The sequence below is a fragment of the Stegodyphus dumicola genome, chromosome 2, assembly GCF_044657685.1.
Source record: "Stegodyphus dumicola isolate Sdum_Otavi_A_Nest chromosome 2, ASM4465768v1".
In the NCBI taxonomy this organism is placed as follows: Eukaryota; Metazoa; Arthropoda; class Arachnida; order Araneae; family Eresidae; genus Stegodyphus; species Stegodyphus dumicola.
This window is the reverse complement of record NC_140769.1, coordinates 97,068,044-97,083,243: the sequence shown is the minus strand read 5'-3', so window position 1 is coordinate 97,083,243 and position 15,200 is coordinate 97,068,044. Positions and strand designations below refer to the sequence as shown.

At 30.3% G+C, this 15,200-nt stretch overlaps 2 protein-coding genes across 2 annotated transcripts in view; one reads left to right on the top strand and one right to left on the bottom strand.

The window, feature by feature from the left end:
* Window positions 1–15,200, top strand: part of Elk (Eag-like K[+] channel) — a 933,814-nt gene that overhangs the window by 293,212 nt on the left and 625,402 nt on the right. The gene's annotated exons all lie outside the window — the stretch shown is intronic.
* LOC118182498 (gephyrin-like) lies at window positions 8,611–9,171 on the bottom strand. Its single transcript, XM_035351883.1, has one exon. It carries the CDS (start codon window positions 9,169–9,171, stop codon window positions 8,611–8,613), a length of 561 nt encoding a protein of 186 aa, XP_035207774.1.

The window sequence follows — 15,200 nt, the reverse complement described above, 5'->3', positions numbered from 1 at the left end:
TCTACATAAACATTACAATCCGAGACATCTTTGCCAGATCAGGGATCCCAACTCGAATACTTTTGTATAAGAAACTTATACGACTAACCACATCATATAAGAAAACTATACTTTTGTTGTTATTAACTTCACATACAAATAAGGCAGACAACCTTTGAACTACTTAAGGAAGGCTGAGTGCTCTCAGCACAGTCCCTAAAAGAGGAGGATAATACAAATTCAAGTTGTTACACAATGGGGGCCTTAGTCCCCAACTGTAGACTTTTCACATGCCAAGTGAATTTTTGTAACATTAAATACTAAACTAATATTCCATTTTTAGCAAATTAATAATTTTAGTATTTTTTCAAATTATATGAATATTAAACTAACATTCTTAAAATATCTTTGAAAAAACACACAATTTTGGGTTAAATATGTATTTGTTTGCCATTAGCTTTTTGCACTGCCTTATAATTTAATTTGCATTATTAGCTATTATGCTTTTTGCAATATGAAAGTTGTTTGTATTATATATTTGCTATTAACTGAATTATGCTGTTTTAGATATAAATCTGCAAAATATAATAATGTAAATATGTTTAAATAAGATAATTTTTCCTTTTTTTTATTCATTAGCATATTGTTTAAATTTATGTTTTCTGTGCAATATTTTTTCTGTAACTTCTGTAGTCTTGAGTACCATATTTAGTTCTGCAAACTCTCAACAAATGCTTTATTAACTGTTGGTTGGAAAATAAAACTTGATGGTAAGAAATATTAAAATAATTATAACAATTGATAAAATACTATATATGTAATTAGTTAAAATGAATAAGAGAAAACAAAAGAGTAGGGCCCGAAAATGAAAAGAAAAGAAAAGAATGAGAAGAGGCAAGGGGAAAAAGGTCTCCCCAAAGTAGAGAATTTTATTATTAAAACATCATACCTGAAAAAGATTCTTCATTAGATATAATAGAGGCCCATCAGTAGCTGAGGGGTAAAGTCCCTGAACACTGGTAGTTTGGTCCAAGGCTTAAATCCTATGAATGGGCTGGCTGCATGGACATTTTTGTGGTTCCCCCCCCCCTGTGTGACATGTTAATGTGAGCCATTTTCCCTTAGAAAGTCCTCCATGAAGTCATTCCCCTTTCCGTGTAGTGCCTTAGGGCAGAACACGTAAATGACAATAATAATACAACCTACCAGCAAAGTTGAAGAGCCGGAACAAAGAACTATATTACTGGATAAAGTTTTCTCTTCTGGATGAAGTTGTAAGGCTAATAATAAACATACAGAAGAAACAGATAGGTGCACATCAACAAATATAACAAGCAAATTAGCAAGCAGAGAGTGGGAAAATTTAATGATAAGAATTAAAATTCCCAGTTCTTCCCAATTGCACATGAAAGCAAATGCTGTGTATGAAGTATGGAAAAAAAATTTGAGAACAGACAAAGATATCGAAGAACAAATCCAATAGAAGGCAAATTTTTGGAAAATGGTTTTTTAATTTCTATTTAATATTACACTTACGCTGTCAAATAAAGTGTTAACTTTTCATGGGTATAGGGGAGATATAAATACTAGACAAATTTTTATCACAGGTTAAATTTAGTAAATATCACAATGTTATGAAACAAGTTTTTTAAATACCATTAAGAAGTGTGATATATTTGAGCTCTACCATACTAAATGAATTGATTCAATCTGTTGTTTATAATTTAGAACAAGTTTTTGCAATACATGTATCTGCTTTTATTCTTTATTGGAGAATATTCAAGATATATTGAAGACCTATCAGAACTCATCGATTTTGTAATTTAAGAAATATTTCTTGAATTTGCTGTAAAAGTTCCTTCATCTGAAGAATTAAAAGAACATATTCTCATTTTCTTGAAAGTAAACAGAATTTCAATTAAAAAGTGTTATGTACAAAGAACAGAACTTATATTATTAGTGGCCTCAAGAGATAAATATAGCAAAAGATAAAGATACAATTTATCAAAATATAAAGATATATTATAATGGCCTCCAGCAAGAGATAAAAACTATTCAGTTAAATAAATGCAAAAATATGCACACCACTTGGCTCACAACTTAAAACCTCACCATTAATGAAGCTGCAAGTGCTTGTGAAGAAATAGCATCATTTTTTGATCTATTACAAAATACATATTTACTCTGTAGGAAAAGAATAAACTGATGAGATTTATTAACAAATTTTATAGTTGAATCAGAGAAAACTAAACCCAAATGGTTGATCAGTAGGAGATCCTAGCTTTATGAAGTAAAATTATGTTATAGTGACATTCTGAAAGTTTTAACAGAAATCCGCCTTAAAAGAAATTTTAAAAAAAGGCGGTTGGCGGAAGAAATGTGCTGCATATAAAAAGGAAAATAGCAAATTTAAATTTTATTGTTATTTGTATATTTGTCCATAAAGTATAAATTAAAATAAATTAATTTTAAAAAATATTATACAAAACAAATACACATCTAGATCAGGTTTCCAAAGAGGTCATATAGATCCCCTGAGGGGTTGATGAAATATAAAAGGGGATGAATGATGACCAAGGGGTTGAATGGGATTCAATACCTGACCATGAACCAGCTATTGATGAATATTATAAAATGATTTATTAGTAATATCAATAAAAGGATTTATTAGTAGGATCAATAATCAATTGTTTATTGATATAAAGTTATTATATAAACTTTTATATTTTCAAGCAATGGTAAGTGATATTCAAAACACACAGGTAGTTTAAGTTTTAGAATTTAAAAGTCATCTAAGAGAAATATCCACCTATGTTGTTACTGGTCTAATCTTACTGATTTTCTCTTGCTTTAGCAGATTTTAGTCAATTATTTAATAAGGAAAACAAAAGGCAGACAGAATATTTTTAGTATAGGTGCTTAAAAATTAAGCAAATATATGCTAAATATTATAAATAATGTATCAATACATCAAGTGCAACAATAATATTGAATATTAATTAAAATCAAACTTTTGTGCAATTAATGTCTGTGATTTTGTTTCTGAAAACTTGTTTATATCTTAAAAGTAATTATACAAAAATTAATAATACACAAATCCAGTAAACCATTTTCTAAACTTCTTTTCATATTCTTAGATCAGGTGTCTCTAAACTAAACTTTGTGCAATTCTGGGATTTTTTTTTTTTTTTTTTTTTTAAATTTTTAAGTGAAGATAGGTCGATGTGTACATGGATAAAGTCAAAGGAGTGCGCTATGCCATTTTTGTGCAATTCGGGGTTTTTTTTTTTAAGTGAAAATAAGTCGATGTGTACATGGATACTCAGTTTGTGCAATTGTTTGTCTTGTTATTTTGGCTTTGTGTAGAGGCGATTTTTGCCGCAAAAATCGCCGCTTGGCAAGCCAAAATAACGAGTCAAAGAATTGCACAAAATCGGTACCCATGTACCGCCAAAAATTGCCAAGTTTCACCAAGGGGTACCCTAAACTATACTTTTACCCCAGTTTCCATAAATGTGGTTTTAATTTCAATATTTTGCAAATAATCAATTGCCAAACATTGCAATGTATGTTAACTGATGCTTTTGCACAAATTTCTACTAATAATTTTTCATTAAGTATGAGTTACAATTTACTCCTGTCCATTATCCTTTAATTTTTATGACCAATGGTATAGATATACACACATACTTATTTTAAGTTTTGCCTACGGACCTAAAAATTTCGACCAAAGACACGGCACTGTCATACATTTATTGTCTCACCGTATCAGCTGCGCAGTTTCACACCAATATTCAGTGAGAATATTTCGAGGGGTAATCCAAGGGTCTTCAGCTTTCTTCCTCCGTCATCAAATTTTCGCAAGAATCTTCAGCTCTGCATGTATTTTGAGTGTTCCCTTGCTGCACACAAACTATACTCTCACAAATATTCATACCTTCTTCAGGGCTGGAGATAACTTGGACTCATCTGTACAGCACTTTCAGATAGACAGTCTTGCATGCTGGAGATAAAAATCTTTCATTCCATATGCTGATGCCACTGCTAGGTTTGAAATCATTGAGTTTTAATCAAAAATTCGTTAAAATTTTGCAAAATACACAATAGATAATAAAACAAATTTGCAATTCAAAATTTCGGCTTCCAGGTCCCATATTCGGGTGGAGGATTACATTATTCAAAATTTGATGGCTCTAGGTACCATTTTTTTTTTTCACAATGTGAGAAACATACATACAATCATGCAGATTCCCCATTATTTAATTTCTTTAAATTAAAATGACCACACGTCCTGATTTTGGCGGGACAGTCCCGCTTTTTTTAAGACTGTCCCGCATCCCGCCGATTTTTAAAAATGTAACGCTTTTTAGAAAACATCTGCTTTTCTTATTTTAAATGTATTGTTAAAATATATTACCTATTATTTATTAATTATTATAGTAAATATAAAGAAATAAAAAATACATAAATAAAAAAACACATAAAATGCATGCAGAGTAAACTAAATTAGGCGATGTAACGAGTTAGATTTACTCGATGGTGTTCGATCATTGTCATTATGTCTCGTCAAGGAATATGTATTGTTAACAGAGGAAAAGCTAGCATTAGCTTTCCACACCATAAGCCTCAATCTAAGTTTCAGATCAATTGATTGTATGTCGCAAAAGATCAAAACATTGTGCGACAAAACGTTTCATGTGCAAGGACAAAAACTGAAACAATTATTTGTAATATTTTTTCACTATATTCGTTTTCACAATTGCAGAAAGAATTAGATTAAATGCACATTTATATCCATATATTATGATGCTTCCAACCACAAAGATTTAAAAGTATTTCCCACAATTGTTAGACTTTTTGATCTAGAAACAGGAATTAAAATTAGAATATTAGATTTTATTTCATTGCCAGGTGAAATTTCACAAATAATTTTTGATTCAATAAGTACTATTTAAAAAAAAAAAAAAATTATTTGAACAATAAAACTATTGCCTATTCTGAGGATAACGCTAATGAAAATTTTGGTGGAAAAGCTAGAAGAGACATCAATGATGTTTTTACGAAACTTAACAAACGTTTGAACCAAAACATTATTGGAGTAGGTTGTGCAGGGCGCATTCTACACAGTACTATTCAAACAGCATCTTATTTCCAGTGGATCTTGAAAATATTATTGCAAAAATTTATTCGTATTTTTAAACATATATACTGTGCGTGTTGAAAGTTTGAAGGATTTATGTGAAAGCGCAGAAATCAAATATAAAAGAATTGGGTGACATTAAAAAAAGGAGGTTTTATGATTTAAAACATTAAAAAAAGGAGAAAAAGCATCATTGCTTTCAATCAGCAGAATATGTGGAAGAATCTTTTTAATTTATTAGTAACCCTTTTCCAAAGAATAATATTTGCGAAAATGATATTTTTGATGAGGGGTAAAAAGATATGTTACTGAAGAAAAAATTAAATGTTGGTTGTCTGCAAGTGTGGAAACAGACAAAATATGGATGGAGTTATTCCTTCATTTTAAACAGAAAATATTCCTTATGAAAATATTTTGAAAATTGCAGAACACATGCTCTTCCTTCCAGGAACAAATGCAGCAATAGAACATGTTTTTTCTAGTATCAATAAAATATGAACAATTGAAAAAACACAGTTGAACATTAAAACTTTAAAATCTGTATTAAGGGTAAAATATAATTTGATCAATTCATGTGAGAAATTTCACATTTTAATAAATGATCCAAATCTATTGCAAAGTATTCACTGGGATAAAAATATCACCATGAAATAAAATCATGATTTTTTTTAATAAAATTTTAAATTAATTAAAAAGCATAATATTCAAATGATAGTTTTTTACAAATATTTTTATAGTTACCAATAGTGGTACAACTCTGATATATGCCCTAATTTCACCAAATACAGTGACACGTGTTCTGCGCTGGTTTTTGGCACGATTGCGTGTTGTATGGCAACCCAGTTGACGTTGAAAAATATTTCGCTGGAGTTCGTTGGTTTTTCGTCATGCTCTGTGTCTGAGAAGCTAGGGGGGATAGATAAAATGGTGAAAGTTGTTGAATTGAAGTTCAGCAAAAGGAAATATCGTCGTGGTCATCCTGTTGAGGGGCAGTGGGTATTTGGAGGTGTGGAAACAGGGTCTGGGAGATTATTTTTAGTGCTGTGCATGATAGAAGTAGGGATTTGTTATTTTATTTATTTGTGAATCATAGTATGAATTTTCTGGATAGTGTGCCTGACTGTCATATAAATGCGATAGTGATTACGTGGCGACACGTTAAAGGCGGTATGAAATTGGTATTTCTGCTGTTCGAGAAAGCAATAATTCATGGTAAGTGCATTTTATTTTATTCTTGTTCTTATTTTGTAGAATGATATGTTAATTGTTTTTTTAATATGAATTTCTCTTGTTATTGTTGTTTTTTTTAATTGTTTGAAATTTATTTTAGTTATTTTGTTGATTAGTGCCTAACGTCTAAATTGTGCAATTCGTAGATGTTTTTTTTAGTAGATAGTTGAAACAGAATGCTGTGTACATGGTATTCTTTGAAATTTATTGTTCTTATGTTAATTTATTAAAGTGAGGTCTGTGTAGTTCGTAGATTCGTTTGTTGCCTAAATTGTGCAATTCGTACATTTTTTTAAAGTTTAAACAGGATGCTGTGTACATGGTATTCTTTGAATTTGTTGTTATGATAATTTATTAAAACGAGGTGTTCGTAGATTCGTTCGTTGCCTAGATTGTGCCATTCGTAGATGTTTCTTTAAGTTAAAACATATCTCTGTGTACATGGACTCTTGTCAAAAAATTTTGGTTAATTTTGGTTAGAAACTTTACGGTTTTGCTATCAAATTTTTTTTTTTTTTTTTTTTTTTTTTTTTTTGTTGTTTCAGATTTTTAGCTTAAATTGTGTGTTCAAAACGTGGTTTTTGGAGACATTTTAAGCTTGAAGTTCAAAATGTAGATAGCAATATTTAGATAATTTAAATATATTCAGATAGCAATATTTAGAAAAATTTACATAGGCAGGGTGGAGTTTCTCGCCAAAAATGTTTGGCGACTTGAGGGCACATATCAGAGTAGTTCCCCAATAGTTAATAATAAATATATTTTTGTATATTTATAGACAAGTATATGAATGTGTACAATAATATATATATATATATATATATATATACACATATATATTTAATTATTGGTCCGCTTTCATAACCAAATTACAATTCTCATTTCATTCCATTTGTCCCACTTTGTTTCAATGAAAATGTGGTCACTTTACTTTAAATATAATACAGGGCGATATTTGGTGGCAACAATTTGAAAAGTGATTGAACACTCTTAGTGATTCAATGAAAAATGTTATTTTGAGACTTTAACTCCTTTTGGGATAATGCCCCTTTGAGCTGAAAAAAACCTCTATATTAAAACTTCAGCATTTATTTTGAAAAGTATCAAAATAAACACACATAAAAACTTCTTTTCATTAGGTATCACATTTGAATTATGGTAAAAGCTGAAGGAAGAATGTTATTTCACAGTTAATTTTTAATGTGTTTATTACAGATAAATATTTTCAAAAGTAACAATGTGGAAGTATAATTATACAGTATGATAAATCTAAAATTCAATGATATAACAAAGTAAATTATGTACAAAAATTAATTATCCTCTTGGGAGAGTAATTACGTTCAACTAATACAAAACAATAAACTAATTAGTTTTTATAACAGTATGAACACTCTGCACTGTTAATGTTGACTCATATTTTACATCACTTGGAAAATTAATTTTGATATTACTACCAAAATATGTTGTTACACTCCGAGGATTTTACATCCATGGCCAAGCAAATATTCGCAAAATAATACTTATGTGAATCTTCATTATATGTGAAAAAATAATTTTTTAACTTTGAAATACAATCTAAAAAAAAAAATAAAATACTAATCTAAAAATACAATCTAATCTAAATCAGTTTTTATCAGCTTTCTTGGAAAGCTATTTCAAAACTCAATAATTAATTAAAATAGTTATCAATATTTTTATTGCTTGCAGTTAACACATTACAAACATTTGCATGAAAAATTAATATACTACTCTGTAAATTACATGCTATTTCAGAAATATTAAATGGAAATGAAAAAGCAAATCTTTCATTAATCTGTCACATGTCAGTTTCTAAAAATAGCAAAAAAAAAAAATTATTATGAAATTAAAATAATAAATTTATAAAAAAAAGTTTTGGTCCCCTTAAAGACAGTAAAATTTAATCGTATTCATTATAGAATGCTTAATTGCATAATTTGACAAAGTAATCTTTTCTTATATAAACATAGGATCATTATCAATTTTACAATGCTCAACAGTTACAAATAAAGAAGAGTTAAATAATGATACCTCTAATAATCAATAAATATCGTGCACTTTAAAATTTACAGCTGTTAACATTTTAAAAGCAGACCAGATTATTTAAATTTATAGAAAGATTTAGATTTTGCATATTTGTGATTAAAACACATTTAAATGTTTATCACATAGCAAAAATTTAACAAATATATTATTATTTTAAACGGTTATTATTGAAGCAAACAGAACGTTTCCTATTAACTTCATCTCCTATCAGCAAAAGAACCCTGTATTATCTTATGATCAGCTGCGACCTTTTCATTTTGGCACTTTAATTGATCAACTGCATGAGGTAAGATTGCCACTATCATTTCGAAACATTCTTGTGACCCCTTGACACTCCCAGGAAGGTTTATTATTAAAGTTTGACCTCGCATTCCACATACACTTCTCGAGAGAACTGAAAATTTGGATTTCTGGCAACATCCTAATATCATATGGGATGCGAGATGTGGAGCTTCTCGGTCAATAATTCCCTTCGTAGCCTCAGGAGTTACATCTCTTGGCGAAAAACCGGTACCGCCAACAGTAAAGATTAAATCTATATGTTTCTCATCAGACCATTGTTTCAGAACGTTCTGAATTTCGGATACATCGTCCGGTACACAGTGCTGTAACACTGAAGATACATGAAATGAATGCTGGCTTTTCAATAATTTTTCAAGATTCACTCCGCTTGAATCACTTTTTTCATCTCGAGAAACAGTATCACTAACAACTAAAACTCCAACAGAATAATCTAGCATTCTTTTCGTAGTTTCCATTGGAAATTAGAGAAAAGCGCCAAAACAAACAAATCACACGTGACACCAAAACGGTTGCAGCTAGCTCATCAGCGGACTAACCCGCAGTTGCGAAGAAAATGGCTCTTCAAACAGCTAGCAATGACGTCAATTTTTCTGTTGGTCAAAATTTGTTTTCTAAATATGCTTCTTCGATTTGCAAACTTTTCGTAGAAGAGTGTGGAATTTTATTCAATCAATAAATCCATTATTCCTCAATGCTTAAATATTGTTAATAAGGTATTGATAAATATTAATATACTATGTACTATGCATTAATGCACTTCCATCTCATGCACAATAATTATTTTTCTTGCTAAAGGCTTTTTGTGGCCATAACGATGTATCGCTCGACGGAGATCTTGATTACAAGTACAGTAAAATAGATGGAGCTAGCATGACGTCACACAAGTGAAATCAAGAAAATGTCAACAAGGTGTCAACCACGGAGTATAATGAACGCAGTGGCTAATCGCACCGACGGTGCGAATAGCTAACAGGCTATTCACACCACTTTCGCGCATGCGCACAATCAGCCCAGGTACCAGCATTTTACGCCGATTTCCATAAGGTAGGCGGTAGCGAGAGCGAAGATTGTTAACCCTAACTCAGCAATAGAAAGGGTTGTCAATTGTTCACCAGCAAGAGAATAATTTGCAAGTAATAATTATCGGTTACAAAGACGAAGTCAATCTATATACATGATAATGTTCAGGAAATGATTAGATAAAATAGGGATTTAATGATGGTTCTATTTGCAAGAGAGGATGTGTGATTAGTTAAAAAATATTTAATGTATTGACAAAAAGCTACAGAAATTACTTAAATTATTTTATTTAACAGAGAAATTTTTATGCAAACTTAGGCCCTAGTCTTATAGCATTGGACTGTCAGAATTATTATTCAATAAGAAAACTTAGTGAAAATTATAATATTCTTATATATTCATCACTTTTTCAGTATCCACTCATGTTTATAGGTTAAAATGCTATATTCAAAATCAAAGTTATTTATGAAATAAAACCTTATAAAATCTGATAAATCATTTGTGTGTGCAAATTTTTAAATCTAAAACTATTACATTAAATTATTGTCTTTTAAATTACATCTCATTATTTATTTCAATTTACTTTATTAATGTGTTTGTACTAATATTTCAAAGTTCTTTGAAGTACTTTTTGTGTCCTGAAAATGCCAAGTACTTCCATAAAAAAAAAATAAGCAGGTGTACAGAATTGTCAATAACCAGTATTATATGATGTATTCAATAGTTGATTTAATCGCTTTTAAATCATTTCATGTCTAAATTTTCTACACAGAAATCCTCTGTCTAATTTTTATTATCTTTTCTCTGGCGAATATTTTCAAAGAAGAATGAATTAAAGTCTTGAATGCGCAAAACTCATCTTGGGAGCTAAATGTATTCTAAAAAGTACAAAAAATGTAAACAAGATCCCCCCCACTAAATCAGTCATTTAAACTATTGCAACCGTTCAGGAAAACGATAAACATTGCGAACATAAAAAATCTACTCTTTTTTATACATACTTTAATAAAAAGAAATGTTCCTTCTTTTTATAAGAAAAGGAACCCATTTTCCTTTCTAAACTTTTGAAAGTCGCCAACGCTTAAAAAATGATAAACTACGCCAAGGTAGTAACCCGCTTTTAAAAAAGAAGATTCCGGCAGTTCGCGTACGTGGAATCCGTTACGGCACTGACAATTCAATGCGCATGCGTGGTTAATGGTGGTGCGAATAGCTTAAGTGGCTAATCGCACCATTGGTGCGAATAGCATCGGTCGTATAATGAAGGAGGTGAAACTACCTAGTAGAAAAACGGTCCTAAAATGTCGCGTTCACTAGATGGCGCTGTTGTTCCATCTTACAGTTCCAAATGTAAACATTTATTGAGTAGCCAGGCGGCGAAGCTTACTACCGAATGAGAAAATGTTTATGTTTTTAATGTCATGGACTGCGTTATTATCAACGTTATATATTCTGCTCACTAATGATTGTATTTTATTCCTCAAATTATAAAATTAATTTACAGCTTTCATGCTGTAAGGCTTGTAGTACTTTTTATGAATGATTAATTTGAAGATTTATGAATGATTAATTTGAAGATTTATGAATGATTAATTTAATGATTATTTTTCAGTCCCTCCCCCTTAGAAAAATTATCATATTACTAGTAATAATACTTGCTGTATATATGTTAAATTTAATTCGCGTCTCTCATTTTGTAAAATTCTTAGATACACAGCTTGATATAAACTAAGGCGAAATTTTAATGAAGCTTATAGAATTTTTTGCTTCAGTCAGTAAATGTTCTTTACTATCATAATAAGTTATTCTTTTTTATGAATCAGATGTCAGTTTTGATTTTGATATTTTTATCGTTTTCTCTTAAAAATTTCCATATCTCGGTTATTTGAGAAGTATGTTTCAAATTGATTTCAAAAGATTTTAAAATAGAATTTGAATTTGAATTCAGTTAAGTAGTCTGAACGCTTGGTTATGCTGAACTATATTATTCATAATTAAATATAAAGAGTAAAAAATATTGACTAATTCAATCTATCTTTAATTCTGTCCTACTTGAACTAACTTCTAACCAATAAATGCAGTATTTTAACTAAAAATATAATGCAGATCTTTTTTATTTTAAAAGTACATGTCCTCTTTTCTTTCCAAAGGAGGAAAATTCTATCCCATTCAAATAGCCTAAAGATGAGTTTCTTATGTTCAGAAAAATTTTATCACAGTTATAATGTTATGATATTTTCTCGCTGTTAAGTTTCAAATTGGAACATGTAGCTTTTTTGAAAAAAATGCTTTGCATGTGTTATGTTTTACTGGAAAAGATCCCCTATTTTTTATTTTCATTTATTGAACTGATCATTTACTAATAGACTCTAATTACATTTGTTGCAAAACTACCAGTTTAATACCAGAATACCTAATGTATGCTTGCTGCGGTATTTAAAAAATATCATTAACTATATAAAACTAAAGTCTGTTTTCTCTTGCAGTAATTATTTACTTTTTTTATTCTCAATTTAATATCTCTTTTTCAACGATTAAAAACTCGCAGTGAAAGAAACAAGTTCAATTAAATAACAAAAATTTAATAAAAATGTAACAGTAATTATATAATCCCGAAACAATTTTAGCAGTATTGTTTTATATTGTTACACAAGGGTGAGCTATAGGAGGCTAGAGTAATTTCGTTAAATTTGTGTTCAATTTACAAGCACCTTGTTCTTTTCCACCAGTAGTTGAACAGCAGAAGTCAGAAGTCACCAAATACTGCTAGTTTGGTCCTGGGTTCGAATCCCGCCTACAGGCTGGCTGCATGGTCAGCCATTCAATTATGTGATTAGGTGGCATGATTTTATAATATTCATAACGTATTTAATATGCTGAATTTATCTCATGGAAAATCAATTTTTCATTACACTTATCTGCTGTTATGTTTTCACTTAACCATGCAAGTAAAGTTAATTTTAAGCAGCACAGTGTTCATTTCCATTTATTATAAAAACCTACTTCAAACGGAAAAAAAGGGGAAATGAGTTAATCTTCTTTTCTGTAAATGAAATAAAGAGGCGAATATTCCATCATTCTTGAGTAATTCCAGAAATTTATTTATCCTTAAAATCTCAGGATTGCCTGTTTTCATGCACGAAATGCAAATGCACATAAGTGATGTGAAATATTTAACTAATTTCGAATTTAAAGTTCTGTGAAATATTTAACTAATTTCCAATCTATTACTTTTTAAATACCCTCTTATTTACTAGCAATCCAGACGTTCTGTAAAGTTATATAAATTCGTCTGACTGTGATCAGGCATGATATAAATGTTGCTCACCTTTGGAGCTCTAAATATACTTGGATTCTTGATTCCCAAGCTTTTATTCTTCTGCCTAACAGATGTATAACCACTGTTGCATCCAGGGACGAGGCAGGTTGCATTACAAGAATTGCTCATGATGGAAATTGATATCAAATCAATATTATCTGTATTGCTGCCTATGTCAAATCCTACGAAAAGTAGACAAGCTAACGATTGCAGCGCCCTCTATAAATAATGCGACAAAAGTGGACCATTTTTGGGAAAAGTTGTAATACCAGTTTCCCCTCCTTCTTTATACTCCGTGGTGTCAACTTATCATGGCCGCTATACTGAGTACGGTTAAGAAGACTTTGAGAGCAAATCTGAAGTACGCAAGCTCGGAAAAGTGTCTTTAGATATAGTTCGTATAAAATAACATTGAAACTTTCACTGGTCTTTCAGGATTTCCCATATATACATTTTTCATAAAATTACCATTTACAAATTTTCATGTACCTAGATTTTAATAAATTTGTAGCAGCTATTTGCAGTAATTATATTTTTTCTATATACTAAATAGAAAATCTTTTATGTTAAATATTAGAATTAGAACAGGAGACTTATAAAAAGTGTTGTAATGAATAGTGAACTTGTGGACTATACCGATTAGAATGACCGAACAAACGCAATCAGAAATTCGCTTATGGCAGCGGCCATGATAAGTCGTGACGTCATTCCGTGACGGTTTATGCCTTAATTTTCATTTCACCGGGCATAAGGGGATTAACTGCACATGTTTCTACATCTTGACACTCAAGAATAAAATACGTGTGTGGGACATACGAGGAAGGCTTACTCCATTTATTTTATACTCTTTGTTTGCATACTGTAGCGATCACGTGTGTGCTAGAGATCTCGGTGACTTCGGGTATGTATTTGCTTGCTCATGTTGCCATCTATTAGCACTAATGAGAAGTGCAGCAAAGCACGAGTTTCTCATTCCCTTGCAGATGATAATGACCTTACAATTCGATCGCGGGTCTGTTTCATGCGAGTGGAATTCTCGCATGAATATGCGAGAACAATAAAACTAGACTTCCGTGCGCTAGGTTCACAAATTCTGATTCTTTCAAATTTTTCGGGCGTTCAGTGGCTCTCGAGATCGATACATTACGCTTAGTATTTAAAGAGAGAGAATAAAGATGTTATTTTTGAACATTCAAGGAGATATTAATCTCGAAATGGGATTTTGCGTCGGATCATTATAAAGGGCGAATCACTTTTCAAATTCTTGCCATCAAATATTATCGCCCTGCATTATTGTTAAAGAAATTAAATAAGAAAGAATGTTCATGCATGTAAGTATCTTCCTCGCATTGCGAAAAAAAGACAGTGTGCCATTAAAATTTGAATAACGTGCTTCTCCACCAGAACATGTGCACCTGAAAGACCAAATTTTGAATCTCGAATTTGTTTTATTATCTATTTCATATTTTGTAGAGCTTTAGTGAACTTTCGATTAACAAACTCAAGGATTTAAGGAATAACACGTGAATAATAATTCTCTCCAACGTGCGAGACTGTCCAAAGGACTGTTAAACTGCGAGACTCTCTAACTTTAAATTCTAAAGATATGCTGTTTTTAAATAATCGTGATTTTTTTGTTGTATTGAATTTTATGTGACGTAAATGCAAAGAACGCGAAATTTTATAGAGTTAACACAGAATTTGGCATAAGTACGCGGAAAACGATGGTTAATACTAAAGCTAAAAAGAGGAAAGGAAGTAAAACATTTTACGTTATTTCAAAATTCTTATTCGCTATTATTAACTAATTCGTATTCTTTATTTACAGTAATAATACTTTATTTATTCAAAAGTAAAACAATTAGTCAATAATCGTTGAGAAACAAATTCCTCTTCTAGGTTATCATATTTGCATGCATTTACGATTTTAACAGTTTTTTTTTTTTTTTTTTTAATATTTTACACAGATACATGTCTTTTGCTTATTTTCAGAATACTTCAGTTTTGGGTAGAGTACATGAAGCGCATATGCAGTATTTTTAATAATCTTTATCATAATATAATCATATTATTTATTGTGTAAACGTAATAACATTACCAACTGAAAGATAATTTTAGAAAATGGCTTCTTAATGTAATCGATTA

Bases quoted from the DNA above. Each gene is read 5' to 3' on its own strand.
- LOC118182498 (XM_035351883.1), bottom strand. From the start codon at position 9,171: ATGGAAACTACGAAAAGAATGCTAGATTATTCTGTTGGAGTTTTAGTT.